Source organism: Eubalaena glacialis, chromosome 4 (genome assembly GCF_028564815.1).
Source record: "Eubalaena glacialis isolate mEubGla1 chromosome 4, mEubGla1.1.hap2.+ XY, whole genome shotgun sequence".
Lineage (NCBI taxonomy): Eukaryota > Metazoa > Chordata > Mammalia > Artiodactyla > Balaenidae > Eubalaena > Eubalaena glacialis.
Genome location: NC_083719.1, coordinates 88,789,573 through 88,807,672, shown reverse-complemented (window position 1 = coordinate 88,807,672; position 18,100 = coordinate 88,789,573). Strand labels below are relative to the sequence as shown.

General features: G+C 33.8%; 1 protein-coding gene across 1 annotated transcript in view; it reads left to right on the top strand.

Moving 5' to 3' along the window:
* The window catches only part of FBXL17 (F-box and leucine rich repeat protein 17), a 476,643-nt gene that overhangs the window by 26,377 nt on the left and 432,166 nt on the right, over positions 1-18,100 (top strand). The window contains 1 exon segment of the mRNA XM_061188041.1: positions 5,715-5,846. Within this exon segment, the coding sequence (XP_061044024.1) occupies positions 5,715-5,846 (132 nt within the window).

Here is an 18,100-nt window from a genome sequence, read left to right as displayed (position 1 = left end):
AAGTGATTATTCCATGTATGTTCTCAATTTTCATTTACGCTTGAGTTTTAATTACACATCATGCTAGTACAACTAAAAAATAGTATTGGTACACATTTTGGGAGCTTATGTAGCATATTTTCATTGTATTAAATGGAATGTTCTTTAAATGAGGCAAAGTTAGACAATATAAATCTAGGAAAAAGGTTCAAATTTGAGTCCTTAAAGAGGGTCAGATGAGTGGCAGTTTGAAAATTTTGCTTTGCTTTCTTTCATATCTCATTGTCTGTGCCACTCTACTACAAATGATGAAACTAATGAATCAAATTATGAAATTGTCATTTTTATGATTTCACAAACCTGAATAGTTAGCATAGTTGGGTGAAGTTACTAGAAGATATGGATTGGGTTTTCTTCACTGTTTTCTTTTGCATGTGTATAATAGTGACAGTGGTGACATATTGGGAATGGAAAGTAGAAGGAACAACTTCCCTCTTCTGTTGAAGGTGGCATACCTCATGTTTTAAAAATATGTTCTTAATACTGGTTTTGAGCAACTTTCGTGTGATATTGGAAGACCTAATCTTATTTTTATCCCAGTGGGTTCCATGTTCTGGTTTCAGTTATCTAGATTCTTTGTCGAAGTATATTCTTCCTAAGGTGTTTGTTTTATTACAGAAATAACCCAGTAACAACATATAGCTTGTTAAAACAAATTCTCTTTTGTAAATTCTCAAGGGTGGAGTGCAAAATTTTAATTAAATTTTGAGATGCTGGGAAAATCACCTCCAAATATTTTATGGAAAAATTTGAAAAACACCTTTGGAGTTCTTGAGCAAAATTGTGAATAATCTTAAATGATTATTACAAAGAAGAAAAGAATAAATCAAAGACAGTCCTTTTTGTATTATGTTTATTTACTGTAGTCCATTTGCAGTTCTAATTACTGTCATGTGCTAAAATGAATCATGGATTAATAGGTGGACTAGCTTCATTTAAGTGATAAAGTGGCTACTAACACCCTTTTCATTAAATGCTTTCCTTCAGAGTTGACTGATGGGTGCCCTTGACACATTATTAGAGTTAGAGAAAGGCTTCTATTACTGTCCATCTGACTTGCACCTTTCCTAGGGAACTAGATATTGGACTTGTATTGATAAAGATTCAGAACCTCTTAAATGACATACTGGGGTTCTATGTCTTAGGTAACTAAGACCATTTACTTGGTGAAGAGTGAGAGTTAGGATTGTACCTGGCATGAGTGTCAGGTGCAAATAGCAATGAAGGACAGGCTGGGTGTGAATGGGTAGGTGTGGTTGGAGCTAAAATTTCACAAGGTTGATAACCTCTCTTACCTGGAAGGGCCCTCAGGGAGGAGTTTTCCAGTATCCAACCAAGGTGAGTGGTAGTATGCATCCTGTCAATATCAGCCAGATAGGTATTCTTATCTTATGATGAGTAGTTATTATTTCAGAATGTTCTTTGGTAAAGTAGAAAGTATTATGGAGGTAATTTTGAGGTGTTTGTAGATCCTTTAGCTGTATTGACTTTTTGCTGGGATAAGGTAAGAGTTAAGGAGGGAGGGACTTCCTTGGCGGTCCAGTGGTTAAGACTTCACCTTCCAATGCAGGGGGTGTGGGTTCAATCCCTGGTTGGGGAACTAAGATCCCACATGCCTCACGGCCAAAAAACCAAAACATAAAAAAACACAGAAGCAGTATTGTAAGAAATTCAATAAAGACTTTAAAAATGGTCCACATCAAAAAAAAAAAAATCTTAAAAAAAAAAAAAAGAGTTAATGGGGGTAAACTTAATACAGGAAGAGATCACCTGGCTGGTGCACGAAGTGTTGAAGTCTCCTTATTGCTCCAGTATCTCAATAAATTGACAAATAAGACACTGGAATAGTGACAGAGGAAAAATATCAACTTTATTACACAGAAAGGCTAGATTGGGAATGTTGCTTAGTAATAGAGTTAAATAGGCTTGTTAACTCAAATGCTGGAGTTTGGCCAGGGGACCCAGTCGTCATCTACTAGGCTGGACCAGCAGTGTCCTGCAAATGTAGAAGTAGATGCTTGCTCCTTGTGGGCAGTTTGTTCTCAAGCGGAAAAAAGATAGAGATGAACTGAACATGTTCCGCTTATTAAATACAAACTAATCAGTGTAGAGACCAGAAGTTAGACCAGTTGAACTCCTTCCAGAAGAAGGAAGCAGTGGTAGAGAAGAAGCATTTGCCGTCTATGTCTGTATGTATTTTCTTGATTTATCCATTTTAGACCATCCCAGGGGTCCCCAACCCCCCGGGCCGCACAGCAGGAGGTGAGCAGCAGGTGAGTGAAGCTTCATCTGCCACTTCCTATCACTCCCCATCGCTCACATTACCACCTGAACCTCCCTCCCCCGAATCCATGGGAAAATTGTCTTCCATGAAACCGGTCCCTGGTGCCAAAAAGGTTGGGGACCGCTGATCTATGCTATTTCCTTGCTATGGAAAGATGAGGATTTAGCTCACTATCCTTTTCTATCTCCTATGCCCTCATCATGTCAAAATAATTCTGTAATAATTTTGATTAAATAAGTATTCAGTATTTACATTTTATAATTACCTACCTTTTTTTTCCCTCTGGAATTTTGTTTTTATTGGAATGAATAAATGTCTTTTTGTCCTCATTTAGTTTACTTAGTTTTTATATCTTAATAGTGATGGAGTCCACAGCTTTCCCCCAGTTGCTTTAGTATACCTATATGTATTTACTTAGTTGAATTTATTTTCTTAAAGTAGACAGCAGTCTGGACTTCTTGTATATAACTACTCTTGCATTAATGGTCATCTTAGTATCTTATCTTCATCCTTATTCTCAATGTTTTCCTCACCTTGCTGTTCTATTAGATGTCCTGTTACCTAGATGTCATGTGTTCTGTCTCTTGATGTATTCTCATGTTTTGTAGAGCACAGATTGTAATAGCTTCCTGATAAAGAATATATGGGAGGTACATCTTTTGAGAGCTTGCATGTCTGAAAATGTCTCTATTCTACCCTCACACTTAATTCATAGTCTGAATCCTGAGTACAGTATTCTAGGTTTGAAATAAGTATTCTTCTTAAATAATTAAGAAGTTTGATGCCTTTTTTATCCTTAATCCTCTGTATGAAATCTGATTCTCACTAGAAGTCTAGAATATTTTTTTTATACCTACGATTATGAAATTTTATGATGATTTGCCTTGATACAGGTCTGCTTTTGTCATTTGTGCTGGACATATGAGTTCTTTTAGTCTGGAAGTCCATATCCTTTCATCTTGGAACATTTTATAGAATTATTTCTTTTAATTCCTCCATTTTCACTGTATAAACTTTCACATCCCCACATTTTCTGGAGTGTGCTTCTGCTGTCAGCTGTGCATGGCATACCCCAAAGACCCTATGGTTTACTCCTCTCAGTGAACTCCAGTCTTTTGCTATTGTGGGAGAGTGGGCAGGGGCAGGCTGTGCAGAAATGAGGAGGTTAACTACTTCTTAAGTAGACTTTCAAGAATCCTGGTGGTTTTAACACCAACCTCGCCCTCACTGCCAGACATATGTGAGCTTATTGGGAGTTTTGTAGTGATTATCATACTGCTTTTCTGCTTTCCCCACTATTGGCTTTGGAGTCAGCTTTCTTGGGTCTAAGTAACATGCCATTGTATGTTTGTTCTAGAAATATAAGTGCCTCTTTAATGCATTATAAGATCTGGTAATAGATCTAATAAACATGATGAATACTGATGAACAAAAATGATATTTCACTATCTCAATAACAGTAGTGTTATGTGAAATTATCTTTGATTTCTGTTGTTTACAGAGTCACACATACTGCTAAACTACTGTGATTTTCTGTTTAATAAGTGAAGGAAAAGCTAAAGTTCATTTAGAGAACAGTAAGAAAATAAAAATGTACTAATAACTCTATCAGCCTTTTCATTCATTCAACAAATATTTACTAAGTATCAACTGACTGTAAGACTGGGCACCAGGCCTATGTTAGCTAAACAAGCTTCTGTCTTCATGGAGTTTACATTTCTAGTGGAATATATAATTGGTTATAGTGTTACCTAGATTAAAATAAGATGGCTTGTATATATCACCATCCCTGGAAAAACTAACTGAAATTGCATATCTTTCTGATAATATCATTACTTTACTTGAAACAGGACTTGAAAGTTTTTATTACAAAAATAATATTTATTTTTAAAAGATGTGAGAAGACTGATAGAAAAGAAAAAAAGAACAGTACCCATTATTGCACTGATCAGAAATAACCACTGTAAACACCTTGGTGTATATTTTATCTCTTTTCTATATACATGTGTATAATTAAATATGTATATATTTAAATGTGCCTAATTTGTTTATAAAAATTGAATTGTATTGTAAAAACATGTACAGTTTTCATTTTTATTTGTCAAGTGTTTACTTCAATTTAATGGCTATATAATACTCAATTTTATGAAAACACCATAATTTATAACTTTAGGTTTTCTGTATTTCACTATTTAAAAAAAAATTCTTGTGCTAATTTCTTGTAGCTAAATCTTACCAAACACCTTTAGTTAATTATTCCAATAGTTTTTATGAATAATTTTAAATATATGGAAAATTTGAAAGAATTTTACAGTGAACACCCGTATACCCACTACATAGATTGTATAATTAACATTGAAGTATGTTGACTTTACTATATATCTATCCAATTATCCATCCCTCTTACATTTTTTGGTAAATATTTAGAAGCTGAGTCATATAATTTTCAGGCAAATTTTATGAAATTTTTTCATTTATGCTAACTAGCCCTCCAAGAAGAGTTTTAGTACTAATTTACACTCTTACCAGTGGTGTATCAGCACACTTTCAACCCTTGCCAAACTGGATTTTATTGTCTTAATGTAATTTTTTAGACAATTTTTGATATATAGGTTTTTACTAAAGTTTCTTATTTTATCTCTAAGATGACTTTCTTTATATGTAATACTTATAAAACAACATTTATTTATAGTTTGCTTTGATCATCTAATTTCTACTGTAGATTTTGAAAAGAAATTATGTAATTTGTTCTTTGTTGTACTTAATGTTTTTTAAGGGGAACATTGTACCTGTTCAGTAACTATTTGAGGTACACTTGAGATTTCAATCAGGAAATCACTAGTCCTTTTTTTTTTTTTTTAGTTTATGCAATAAGTGTGTAAATAAGTATTAACTAGAATATTGGCTATAGCATATTCAGTCTTTTTTCTCTTTCACAGAGTAAATGAGCTGATGGAGAAAAATGATACATTGGGGCAATCAGAACTAGAAGTAGAATCTCCTGAATTAAATATTCATTCACTCACTGGACCTTTGTCTCACTTCTTGGACCTTGGTTTTATTCCTTGGACCTGTGTTCCACTCAGTCTAACACTATGACTGATAAAAAGACTCAAGAGAAAATAAGACATGAATTTGAAGTGTTATGGAATCTAGGCACCTAGGTGGGCATATAGTGTGAGGCAGTTGAAGCAAGGAAATAATTAGAAGGTGAAAAGGCTTACACAACACTATTTTAAATGATAGATTGCCTACATTCTATTTTAAGAGTAATTTATAAACAATTATTTAACTTTGGTATGGCTATTTAAAAAAATTATATGGAAATCCCACTAGAAATATGTTACCTTTGTTATTTTTGGAGCATTCAGTCAAGTCTCTTTGTTTACAGCTGGGCTCAAAATGCAGAGAACTCAAAGATATTCATTTCGGCCAGTGTTACAAGATCTCAGATGAAGGCATGATCGTCATAGCTAAGGGCTGTCTGAAATTACAAAGAATATACATGCAGGAAAACAAATTAGTAAGTACTTGTTACCATTCTTGTGTTTTTCATTTTGTTTCTAACTCTTGAATTCTTTATAACTTAGCTTATAAATTTTTTTCTGCTTATTTTTTTTTGATGGTTTAGAGGCAAATTCTACTTAAAAGCAAGAATCTTCTCAAAACAATGATTTGTATAAATTGATTTTACAACTGTGTGGGTGCTTGTATGTGGTACTTACATGTTAAAAATTCTTCATTAGCATGTGCTACTGTGCTTTTTTCTAAACTCTGACAGTGGAAAAAATTAATTTGAAAAAATTAAATTTGGCTGCCAAACATAAGTATGTAGTTGTCGTTCCTTCTGATTCCCCTAGGGATTGTAGTAATTTTAGATAGTTAGGAATTTTTAATATTCAGGAAGATGTATGCTTGTGAAATAGAGCCTTTCACTTAGTATGGTGTAAAATGGGACTCAGTAAATTGAGACAGATAATCTTGTTTTTAGGTAGTTACATAGGTTTTATATTATATTTTAAGCACATGTGTAGGTAACTCATTACACTTTTTGTATATTATAAATATATTTAAAGCCATGTAATTTTCTCTTATTGAGATATACTTTATATATCACAAAATTCAGCTTTTTAAAGTGTACAATTCAGTGTTTGTTAGTATATTCACAAAGTTGTGCAGTCATCATCACTAATTCTAGAACAGTTTTATTATCCCAAAAAGAAACCCTGTGCCCATTAGCTGTCACTCTTCATTCCCCCTTCCTCTAGCCCATGGCAACTGGTAATCTACTTTCTGTGGATTTTTGTCTGTTCCAGACATTTCATATAAATAGAATCACACAGTATGTGGTCTTCTGTGTCTGCCTTCTTTTACATACCATATTTTTTCAAAGTTCATTCCTATTGTAGCATGTATCAGAGCTTCATTCCTTTTTATGGCTGAATAATATTCCAAATCCATTTAATTTTGCTTTGATAGGTATATAGTACAGATTAACAGAAAAAGTTGTCACTGGGGAGGCATTAGTAGAGTTCTCAATGTTGAAAAATACTGTACATTAAAATGTAGGCAAGGTGGTCCTGAATATGTATATTTACACAGAAGATTTGCTTTTTAACTGTATCTACAAAATAACGAGATCTTTTTGTTGCCCCTTGGAGTTAGTTTACAAAATTTGATAAATACCTCTCACATATTAATGTAAGTTTTGAAAGGTCTCTGGAAGCCTCAGCACTTCAAGTGAGATAATGCTGTTTTTTTTTTTTTAAAGATTACAGTTAGAAAAATTGAAATACTATGAATTAAAAGTAAACACTTTTATTACCATGTAGAATTATCTTTTTCTGTGAAATTAGACAGTAAAAATACTTCCTATTCCTGTTCACATTTAATACAAATTTAATAATGACTCCTGAGGCATTATGTTCTTGTGGATAGAGTAAGGTCTTCTGGGTAAGAGAGAATGAATTTTTGAATCCCAGTATCCATTTACTTGCATTGTGACCTTGGGAAAGTTACTTAAGATCTTTGAACCTCCTTTGCAAATGGGGTTATTAGTATTTGTATTTTTGCAGGTTGTGGTTTTGAGGATTAAATGATATAATGTCCTTAAATTGTCTAGTATAAACTCTGACTCATAGGAGACAATAAAAAACTAGTAGTCTTTATGAGAACTTGACCATATTTGTTGTCCATTGGTTTCCACTTTACACTCAAGATAAATTAAAAGATGGTAATCCCAGCTTACAATTTTTATATTTCTCACATAATGGGAATATTTGTTGAGTGATTAATATTTGTTTTCTTGTTGAGCAAAACCAGAAAAACATTTTTCTTGACACATTAAAAATTTTGGTCAGTGGTTTTTCAAAGGAATTAAACCATATGTTTTGAAGGTTCTAGTTATGTTCAAATTTCTTTAATATTGTGGTCCATTAGAAAGGTGTTATATACTTAAATGCTAAGGGAATCAGTTTCCTATGTAGTGTTATTCAGTAAACATTTTGATTTCATTGCAAATTAGAAGTGATTTTGCTAAATCTTAAGTAAAGTTCAGTTCAATGAAATTCTTTCAATTTAAGGTTTTTAGAAAGGGAAATTTAGAATAATATGAACTCTTTCTGTTGGACAGTTGAGCTGTTGACAACTGGTCTCCCATAGGAACTATAGTTTGTATTTTTAGAATTTATGAAATAAGGAGAAATATTTGAATTACTTGCAAAGCTGCAATTTTAAGTAGATTGGGTTCTTTCACTCTGAGATGTATTATTGTTAGTCCTTTAATGACAAATATTTTAAAAAGGATGAGTAGAAATTATAGTCTGATTAAAGGCAAATAATATTTATATATGCATATATATAATTATACCGTATATTTAATTACAGACAGGAAATAATAAACATCATTAAATAGGACAAACAACTAATAGAAATATTCAGGACTCAGGAGAATATTGTGTCTGAAAGGATGCCAACAGAACTTTACCTGTGCAGATATTGATCAGTAGCTAAATTATTTCGCTAATTCTCTTATCAGTCTTCTCAAAAAGAATCTTCTCAAAATAGTATTGGAGTTTTATTGTGTAGCCTAAAAATAATCGTAGCATAGTGCTTTTTTAAAGTATAAACTTTGCTGACTTTAAAATATCAAATTGGTTGTTTTTATATATGTTGACAGTATATGACTAAGTATACATTTTTTTCATATTATAGCTTGGCCTTTAGATGGCAGCATTGTCTTTGTATATTTCAGTGACATAGCTTTTGTGTCCTTGATGTAACTATAAAGATAAAATGCTCGTACATGGTTTCTGCAGATATTTATGGTTTATTTTTAATTTTGTCTTTTAGATGGTTTTAGGGAAATTTTCTTTAAAAATATGAAGTAATAGTTGCATCTAGAGTGTTACAAGGTGAACTTGCTATCTTACACAAAGTAGCAAGATACTTGAATGTTCTTATTTGTGGCACTGTAAGTAAGGTACACTTTAGCATAGGGAAAGGATTCCTGTATTTATCAAAAGGAGTTTTATTCAGGTGGAAAGAGGACAATGATCTGACATCTTAGTACTCAAATGATTTATGGTGAGGCAAAGAATTGAGAACATGAATGTAAAATCTTCCCCTCAAAGAATGAGTTTTTGTTTTAGTAATTTTTGAGTGAGACAACTGCCATGCACCTACATGGATGTATTTTGCATTTGCTATAAAACTGTTGTATAGACTATAAAAACACATCTGAGGAATACAACTATAGTGAGTGTCTAGCATATTATATCCAACTGTCTGCCGTCTTTTAGCTATAGCATTTATATCACTTCTGTGCAGTACTGGCTACAAAATTATTTTAAAGCCATATTTAGTTTGTGTGTATAGTTATTGATGATCTAGAAACTTCATTAAGTATATTTTCTCTGCTTCCTTACTCTCCTTGCTCCAGATTCTGCTTCTCTACTTTTTGGACAGAAGCTCTCTGGGCTGCTTTTTTTTTAAACATTTTTATTGGAGTATAATTGCTTTACAATGTTGTGTTAGTTTCTGCTGTATAACAAAGTGAGTCAGCTATATGTATACATATATCCCCATATCCCCTCCCTCTTGCGTCTCCCTCCCACCCTCCCTATCCCATCCCTCTAGGTGGTCACAAAGCACCAAGCTGATCTCCCTGTGCTATGCAGTTGCTTCCCACTAGCTATCTGTTTTACATTTGGTAGTGTATATATGTCAGTGCTACTTTCTCACTTCGGCCCAGCTTACCCTTCCCTCTCCCCGTGTCCTCAAGTCCATTCCCTACGTCTTGGGCAGCTTTTTATTTGGCTGTAAAATGATGGGGTCAGATAGATTATCTACATTTGTTATCCAACCTGATGTTTTAAAGTACTAGGATTTTACGATTTTGAAAATGGCTTCTATGCTAAGTTCTAGGGTCAGCATATTTGATAGAGATCTCTATGTCTTACATTTATTTGGCTTTTTTTTTTAACACCTTCTACTCTGTAGACTTGAGTTATGAAACTGGTATAGATTTCTGAGTTACCCAAGAAAGTAGTAATGTATTATGAATAGATTTTAGAAAGTTTTAGGGAAATGTTAAATGTTTTCTGGTTAAAATTTGATTTCCCAATGGTTAATTATGACCTTTTACTTTTTTCAACCTCCTGGTGAATTATTTTACTAGTTTTACAGTTCTCTGCCATCTCCCATAGTCCTTTGGCTCTTGCTGTAACATTATTTGTAACATTGTTTGTTCATTGTTTTTAATTTTATTATCCTTTGGAGGCTTACATGTATGAAGTAGGACCTAAATTTACCTCTCTCTGCTTCCTTCTGGGATGAATGAGGCAAATACTGAGTGTGAGTTGAATTGAACTCAATTCATATCTTGATCCTACTGTTTCTTAATCATGTGATTCAGTTAGTTATCTTAATTTTTGTACTTTCAGTTCCTTGTTTGTAGAAAAGATATAATACTACCTCAGACTTGTTCTTATGAGGATCAGACTAAATGAGATTGAGGTGAAGTACAAAATCTATGGTCCCAAACGTAGGAAGTCTTTAATAAATGTTTTTTTTTTTCTTCCTCTCCCTATCAGAGTTCACTTTCTGGAGTCTACCAGTTTGAATTGGGCTGTGTCAGTACCTACTGTCACTTACTATGTTCTGATTTCATCTGTTAGTTACCCACAGTTTAATTCTTTTTTTGCTGCTTGCTGTGATTTTGAGGTTGTTGCAGCAGCTAAGTGAATAGACCGGTAGCCATGTTATCATCAACTAGGGTAAGTAAGGTAAGCATTTGCATCAGAGCTTAAATAGCAGTAACTAATTCAGCATTATATTAAGGCTTGCATTTCCTGACTCCTTTACTTTCCAACTTAGAGTTAATATATTAAGGGATTTGGTCCCTGCTACCCCCCAACACCCCCACTACATTCTTGTTATCTTATTCCTCAGATGCTCCTTGTGAAGTGAGTTTACTTGTAATCCCGGACATAAATAATGTACATTTATGAAGAATTTCTTTTTATAAGTACTCACTTCAGCCTCCAGAGTCTCCAAGGGTAGATATTCACCTTCATTGCCCTTTCCTCTCTGAATGGATGAGGCATTTACTTACACCGAGAGTGGTAGTTTCCAATAAACAGTGATGCATGAATATGGCATTCTAAAGAAGGTGACCTAAAGTTACTAAACTTCATCTTGTTATTGTATACTACCTTTCAGTATTTTGCTGTCATTTTTTGATATCTAAAAATATTTAATAATAGTTATCTCATTGACTGTTTATAATGTACCAGGCACTGTGTAGTTTTACATAATTAATCCTCACAACCACCATATGAGGTAACTTACTTTTAAAAAATTTTATTTATTTATTTTTATTTTTTGGCCGTGTCGCGTGGCATGTGGGATCTTAGTTCCCGACCAGGGATTGAACCCGCACCCCCTGCATTGTAAGTGCAGAGTCTTAACCTCTGGACTGCCAGGGAAGTCCCCATGAGGTAGTTTATTTTTATTCCATTTTACAGATGAAGAAATTGAGGCTTAGAAAGGTTAAGGAACAACAGATAAATGTCAAAGTCAAGATTCTAACCCAGATCTGTTGGATTCTCAGAAGTTTGTCCTCAAGACCTTTGATCCCATGGATACATCACAGGTGGAGCTAATCCATATATGCCTTTGAACCAAGCAGTAATTTCTGAAAGGCATTATCCCCATTAAAACACTTAACTGTCAGGTGCTGTGAGACATCAGAGGAGGAAATTAGCTATTAGCATGAGCAGAAGATCCTTTTGCTAGGATGATAACTGATTTTAGGGGAAGCTGCTAGTACCAATGGAGATACACTGAAATCTTTTTCTAGGAAAATTAATAAAATTACCAAAGAGGAAAACTGTCTTCAGGATAGTGTTTAATGTTGGTTTTAATCCTATAAATGTGAACATAATGAGCTTTTGTAGAATTGCACTCATTATGCAAAACTTTTTACTTGGCAAAAACATAATATTGTGTTTTTTGTGATACTTGGATTCAGAAGCTAAATACCGTTTCATTTTTGTCCGATAGATTTAATAGAAATTTTAATGGATTAATGAACTGGTAACTTTCTACTCTGTTCCTTAACGCTGTTTCAGATGTTGATTCAGTGCAGTTAACATTTGAATACCTACTGTGTGCCAGGCACTTTGAGAAGTGTTAAGGAATTAAAAAAGAGTTATATTGCCAAAGAAGGAATATCCTTTTCTAGTGATAAGCGCTATGGAAATGCCAATTGCAAAATAGTTACTTGTGTGAGAGATTAGGGAGGAATCAGGAAATCCTATAAATAGTAGGTGACATTTATAACTGGGTCTTGAATGATATATAGTGATGTGGCAATTGTGATGCAAGCAAACATTTTTTTGAGGAAAGTGATATCATTAACAAAGACAAGGCATCAGGAAGATATGTGGAATGTTTAATAAGTGGTGGGTGTTAAAGCAGGATTAGGATTATATCAGGCTGGTGGGGGAAGTGTTCATAGTTGGGTCTCTAAAGGAAGGTAGGGACCAGGTTGTTAAGTTTCTTGAGTGTCATGCTAAGAAATTTATATTTCTCTTGGTAATTGGGATTATACTTGGGATTTCAAATGTGAAAGGTGATCAAATTTTTCGGTCTTGGTATTTTTTTTTTTAATTTTAGGAAATTAAAAAAATTTGGAATACTGAAAAGAGTAATAACATATATATGCCCATCACCTAGACATCGATCATTGTTAACATTTTGTTAAATTTGTTTCTTCTTGAATTAATAAAGCAAATAAACTTTAAGTCTCTTGTCTTGCATCCCATGTTATGCCACTATCTCTTTCTAGAAGCAACTACTGTGATGATCCAAAATGCTTAAAAAAACAACTGCTTTAACAGACATAATGGATACCATGAACAACAATATAATATTGTTCAGTATGTGGTCCCAAATAGTTTATATCTGATGCTATATGGTTGAAATCTGGTCTCACAAAGTATGTCAATCTACAGTTTGTATTTTTACTTTTAAGTTGTTTTTGATATCTAGCCGTAATGAATATGTAATTCATTCTTTTAAACTTTTAGTATCCTATATATGTATATATCTCCTGTTTATCCATTTCATATTGAGGGACACTTATATTGCTTCCATTGTTTTGCTATTATAGGCAGTGTTGCAATAAAATCTTTGTGCAAGTCTCTGTGCTTATCTGTGAGAATTTCTCTAGGATCTATTCTAGAAATGTAATTAAAGGGAGCAAGGATGGGTACATTTTGAAATTTTTGCTAGATAATGTCAAATTGCTCTCCATGAATAACTGTAATTACGGTTTACAGCTGTATCTTGCTGATGGATTGTCAACTCTTTTGAGGGTGGAGAGTATCTAGTTATCTTTTTATCCCATCCACCTGCATGTTGGCACATAATAGTCATTCAATAAATGTTGGTTTAGTGACACATGGCTTACTGCTGAATTAAACATACTTTTAAAAACGTATTTCTTCCAGTATTTTGGGAACATGCTTTAAAAAGAAGGTGGATTTAAGCATATAAATAAAAGCTTGAAAAATAGGTTAAAGATGCAGAGTCAGTGGTTTTCTGACTTTTCAAATAAGTAAGTTTCTTTGATCTAGTTACTATATTAATGATGCCATTCTTCATGTATCAAATTTATCTAGCCAGAGTCATTAATGTTCTCAAGGAGTATTTTCTGGGACAATACTTTTTTTTAACAATATGGAGTTCTGATCAACTAGAGTATAACTTCTATTCTTCTTGTCTGAATTACATTGACTTGTACATTCTTATGATTAATAAAATTGGTTTTATTTTGTTCAGTGATATTTGAAAGATCCACTTGAAAAAAAAGTTAAAATGTTATTTGGCAGATTTTTCAGTCTGAAGAATAAATACATTTTTATTCGTTATATATTCTTTGTTAGAGCTTACTGTCTCTTTTTTTAATCTGTTTTTCTATTTTTCTCTTGTGGGTATCTTTTTTATCTATCAGGTATCTTGGTAAGAACATGACTGAATTGTATTCCATCATTTGAAAGGCATAGAAAACCATAAAGAATGAGTATGTGTGTGTGTATGTATGTTTTTCTTCCCCTGTGAACCAGTTTGGTAGAGGGCAAGCAGTGGCTTTGATAATATCCAAATAATTTTTCTTTGGAATGCATTATTTTTTTTACCCAGCATATTTATTTAACATTATATTAATTTAGTAATACTAAAATTAGTTCACAAATTTTGGGAGCCCATCAGCTGCTGATAGGAGTTGCTCAGATGCAAACAGGATTGCAGGAGGAAGCTAGCCTAGTATTAAAAACTCTGATACAGATATTCCAGTGTTGATAATGCAGAATTTATTATAGCTAAAAATAGGAGACTCTAAATAGTATTTACATATTCTTAAAAAATTTTTTCTGTATCAAATTCTAGATTACTAAAAATATCCAGTTTGTTTTGGGTTTAAAATTTATAGTTGGTAGGTTATTCCTAGTGTTGCAGTTCTTTTGCTGGTGTTATTTTCCACTTATATATTCTGTAGTTTAGATCCTTTTTTTTAAATAAATTTATTTTTATTTATTTATTATTTTTGGCTGTGTTGGGTCTTCATTGCTGTGGGTGGGCTTTCTCTAGTTGCGGTGAGTGGGGGCTACTCTTTGTTGCGGTACACGGGCTTCTCACTGCGGTGGCTTCTCTTGTTGCGGAGCATGGGCTCTAGAGTGCACGGGCTTCAGTAGATGTGGTGCGTGGGCTCAGTAGTTGTGGCTCACGGGCTTAGTTGCTCCGCAGCATGTGGGATCTCCCCAGACCAGGGCTCGAACCCGTGTTCCCCTGTATTGGCAGGCAGACTCTTAACCACTGTGCCACCAGGGAAGCCCCTAGATCCTTTTTTTAAAATGTAATTTTTGTTTATTTCTTTTAGGAGTGCATATTTAAAAAATCACAAAGTTTTGGAGCAAATCAAATTATCTTTCAGATATAAACATGAAAGTGCTGTCTCAGTCTCTGTGCTCAAGTGTTGGCAACAGTTGATAATGAGTTGAGATAAAGAGCCAAGTCATTAGACTTAGCAAATAGAAACTTTATAAGGTTAGATGGCAGTGGAATGCTGGGAGTACATTAAGCCTGTCATTTATGAGCACACATTCTTCAACTGCCTTTCTAGACCGTCAGTCAACAAGTGAGATGTATTGCTTGGATCTAGGGAGAAGTTTTGGCTTATATTTTTCTTCATCTACCTATCACAGAGGTGTTAGAGTATTAAGATATCCAAGACTTAATCCCATTTAATGTTTTAGTGATTAGGCTTAAGGGGAGAAGAATTTCCCTTTTTCTTAATTTTTTTTTTTTTTTTAAGGGAACGCTATTTATTTATTTATTTATTTTGGCTGTGTTGGGTCTTCGTTTCTGTGCGAGGGCTTTCTCTAGTTGCGGCAAGCGGGGGCCACTCTTCATCGCGGTGTGCGGGCCTCTCACTGTCGCGGCCTCCCTTGTTGCGGAGCACAAGCTCCAGACGCGCAGGCTCAGTAGTTGTGGCTCACGGGCCTAGTTGCTCCGCGGCATGTGGGATCTTCTCAGACCAGGGCTTGAACCCGTGTCCCCTGCATTGGCAGGCAGATTCTCAACCACTGCGCCGCCAGGGAAGCCCCTTCTCTTTTTCTTTTTCTCTCTTTTTTTAAGATGTGCCTTTCTGAATATCTTTTACAAACTATAGTTGAATCTGGTTACCAGTTGATAAGATGCTTCTTTTCAAGCAGTTTCTTGTCATTATTATCAGAAAGATACATTGTCATGAAAGTGCATCTAGGCATCCTGAGTGGTGACTACTGTTCCTATTTCTGCTACAGATTTTGCTTATTCATATTACCTATATTGTCTTTCTTCAAGTTCTTTTTAAAGGTCTAAATACGAAGTTGCTCAGATGAGAGTGTTAGGGTAAAATCTTTCCCTTGGACTGTACCTTCTGGTTTTTAGTAGCTGATAATTTGAGGCCAGATGAAATCTGTACTTTTTTGATATTATTTTTTTTAACCCTCCTATTGCTTCGTATTTTGTGTAGCCACATAAAATTTAGGTTGTAGAAAAGATCAATACAGTATTTTTCTTTAATGGATCCTCTACTTCACTATTTTTGGTTTCTAAAATATGATAGAAATGAGTTATGGAGAGTTCTTGGGGGTAGAAAATTTGTAGTGTCTATTGCCAGGTTTTTATTGACTATTTTTGATTTAAGCATAAAATCTAGGTATTTATCATTCACTATAAGACGATACATAAATGAATATATTGAGAATTTGTAATCCAAAGAAAAATAGTTATATATCAGAGTCCTTCTAATTGAGCTGTATCTGGGTGATTATTCTTATCTTTTATTTTCCTCTTATTGAATATATATATCTCTGAGAAAATAAAGAGGAAGGTATATATTTATATTCATTGTTGTTTAAATGCCCACATGAATGCCTACAGATTATAAAATTATCAATATTTTCATCATTTAATGCTAGCTTTTTGTTTTAACTCCTCTGAGAACATGGTAGAATTAGGTGGAGCTGTGATTTGTAGATTCTCTGAATGGGAATCAAAATATAATTCCATATCTATTTACTAGGTTAATGTTAACTTTAAATATTTGAAGATACTTATGAGTAGTTTGATATTTCATATATTTTAAGTTATTGCAGGACACAATTTTATACACATACACATATGTATGTACCCCTCTTCACTGATATATTAAGTATTTTTTTCATCATGTGTAAATGTAGTCAGTTCCATTGTATAATCTATTATACATTTTATAAACTACAATTGTTATAAGCTTATGAGTAAAGAACTTAACGGAAAGCAGTGTGAAAGATGATGGTATATTGTATTCCACTGAATTCAGTCATGACCTAAGACATTTCTAAAGATCGACTTTTTATTTTTTCACATCCACAACACAGAAATACTCTTGCTAAAATACTGTTTTCATCATTTCAAGAATCTGTAGTGGCTAACTACAAAGATTTCTCCAGTTACTTGTCTCTGTTCTCATTACGTTCTTAACTTGTCCACTTAGTCTTCATTTTCTCTTGTCATCTTGCTTTCTTCCAGTATGTGTTCAAGCTGAGGTAAATATTATTTTTTTTGGTCAAATATTCTCTAATAATTCTTCCACATTTATTACTTTCCAATATTCTGTCAGCTTCCTTTATTTTTTCTTATTAATCCATTGATAATTTGTTGTAGGTTTCAAGGCTTCAGTTTAGTCATGTAAGCTCCTTGAAAATGGGGATGAGATTGTCTTTTTTGTAAACTTGTAGTTAGTAACGGACTGTATATTTGTCAATGTTTTGACTAAATGGTTAAAAATCAATCTTTTTTTACATAAAAATTATACATTTTCTGAAAAGGACTGTTAATTAAGATGAACCATTCTATTCTCAAATCCTTTTGGTTTTGTCCTGGGAAAAATTCTTTTTGTGCCAAAAAGAAAGCTATTAAAAATTAATATTTTTAATGAGGCACATGTCAGTAACTTTAGGTATGATTATTTATACTTTGATATGTACATACAATACAGCTTTTAGTATACAAGTTTCAATTTTTATTAACAACGGAATTGGTGAAATATGTTTCATTCTATAGCAGTGTGAAGTGATTCTTCATTAGTGTTCTTACCAGAAGAATGGCAGTCATAGTTTGAGGAAGTAAAATCCCAAATAAGTATGTCCTCTTCAAGAATTAAGTAGTTTTTAAGAAATGATTTTTTTAAAGTGAATGTTGAGGGCTTCCCTGGTGGCGCAGTGGTTAAGAATCCGCCCGCCAATGCGGCGGACACCGGTTCGAGCCCTGGTGCAGGAAGATCCCACATGCCGCGGAGCGACTAAGCCCATGGGCCACAACTACTGAGCCCGCGCTGTAGAGCCCACGTGCCACAACTACTGAAGCCCACGCACCTAGAGCCCGTGCTCCGCAACAGGAGAAGCCACAGCGATGAGAAGCCCCTGCTTGCTGCAACTAGAAAAAAAGCCCACGCGCAGCAACAAAGACCCAACGCAGCCAAAACAAACAAACAAAAAAAGAGTGAATGTTGACGCTTGTGGCTTTAAAGTTCTTTTTATTGCAGATTACCTGTTAGATATTTTTATTTCTTGGTTTACATTCCATTGAGGATATTTGAATTGTTTCAGTGCTTCTACCAGTGCATTTTCCTTCTTTTGCTTTCAGAAAACCCTAGCAAAAATCTCTTAAGCTTGCTAAGAATTGTGG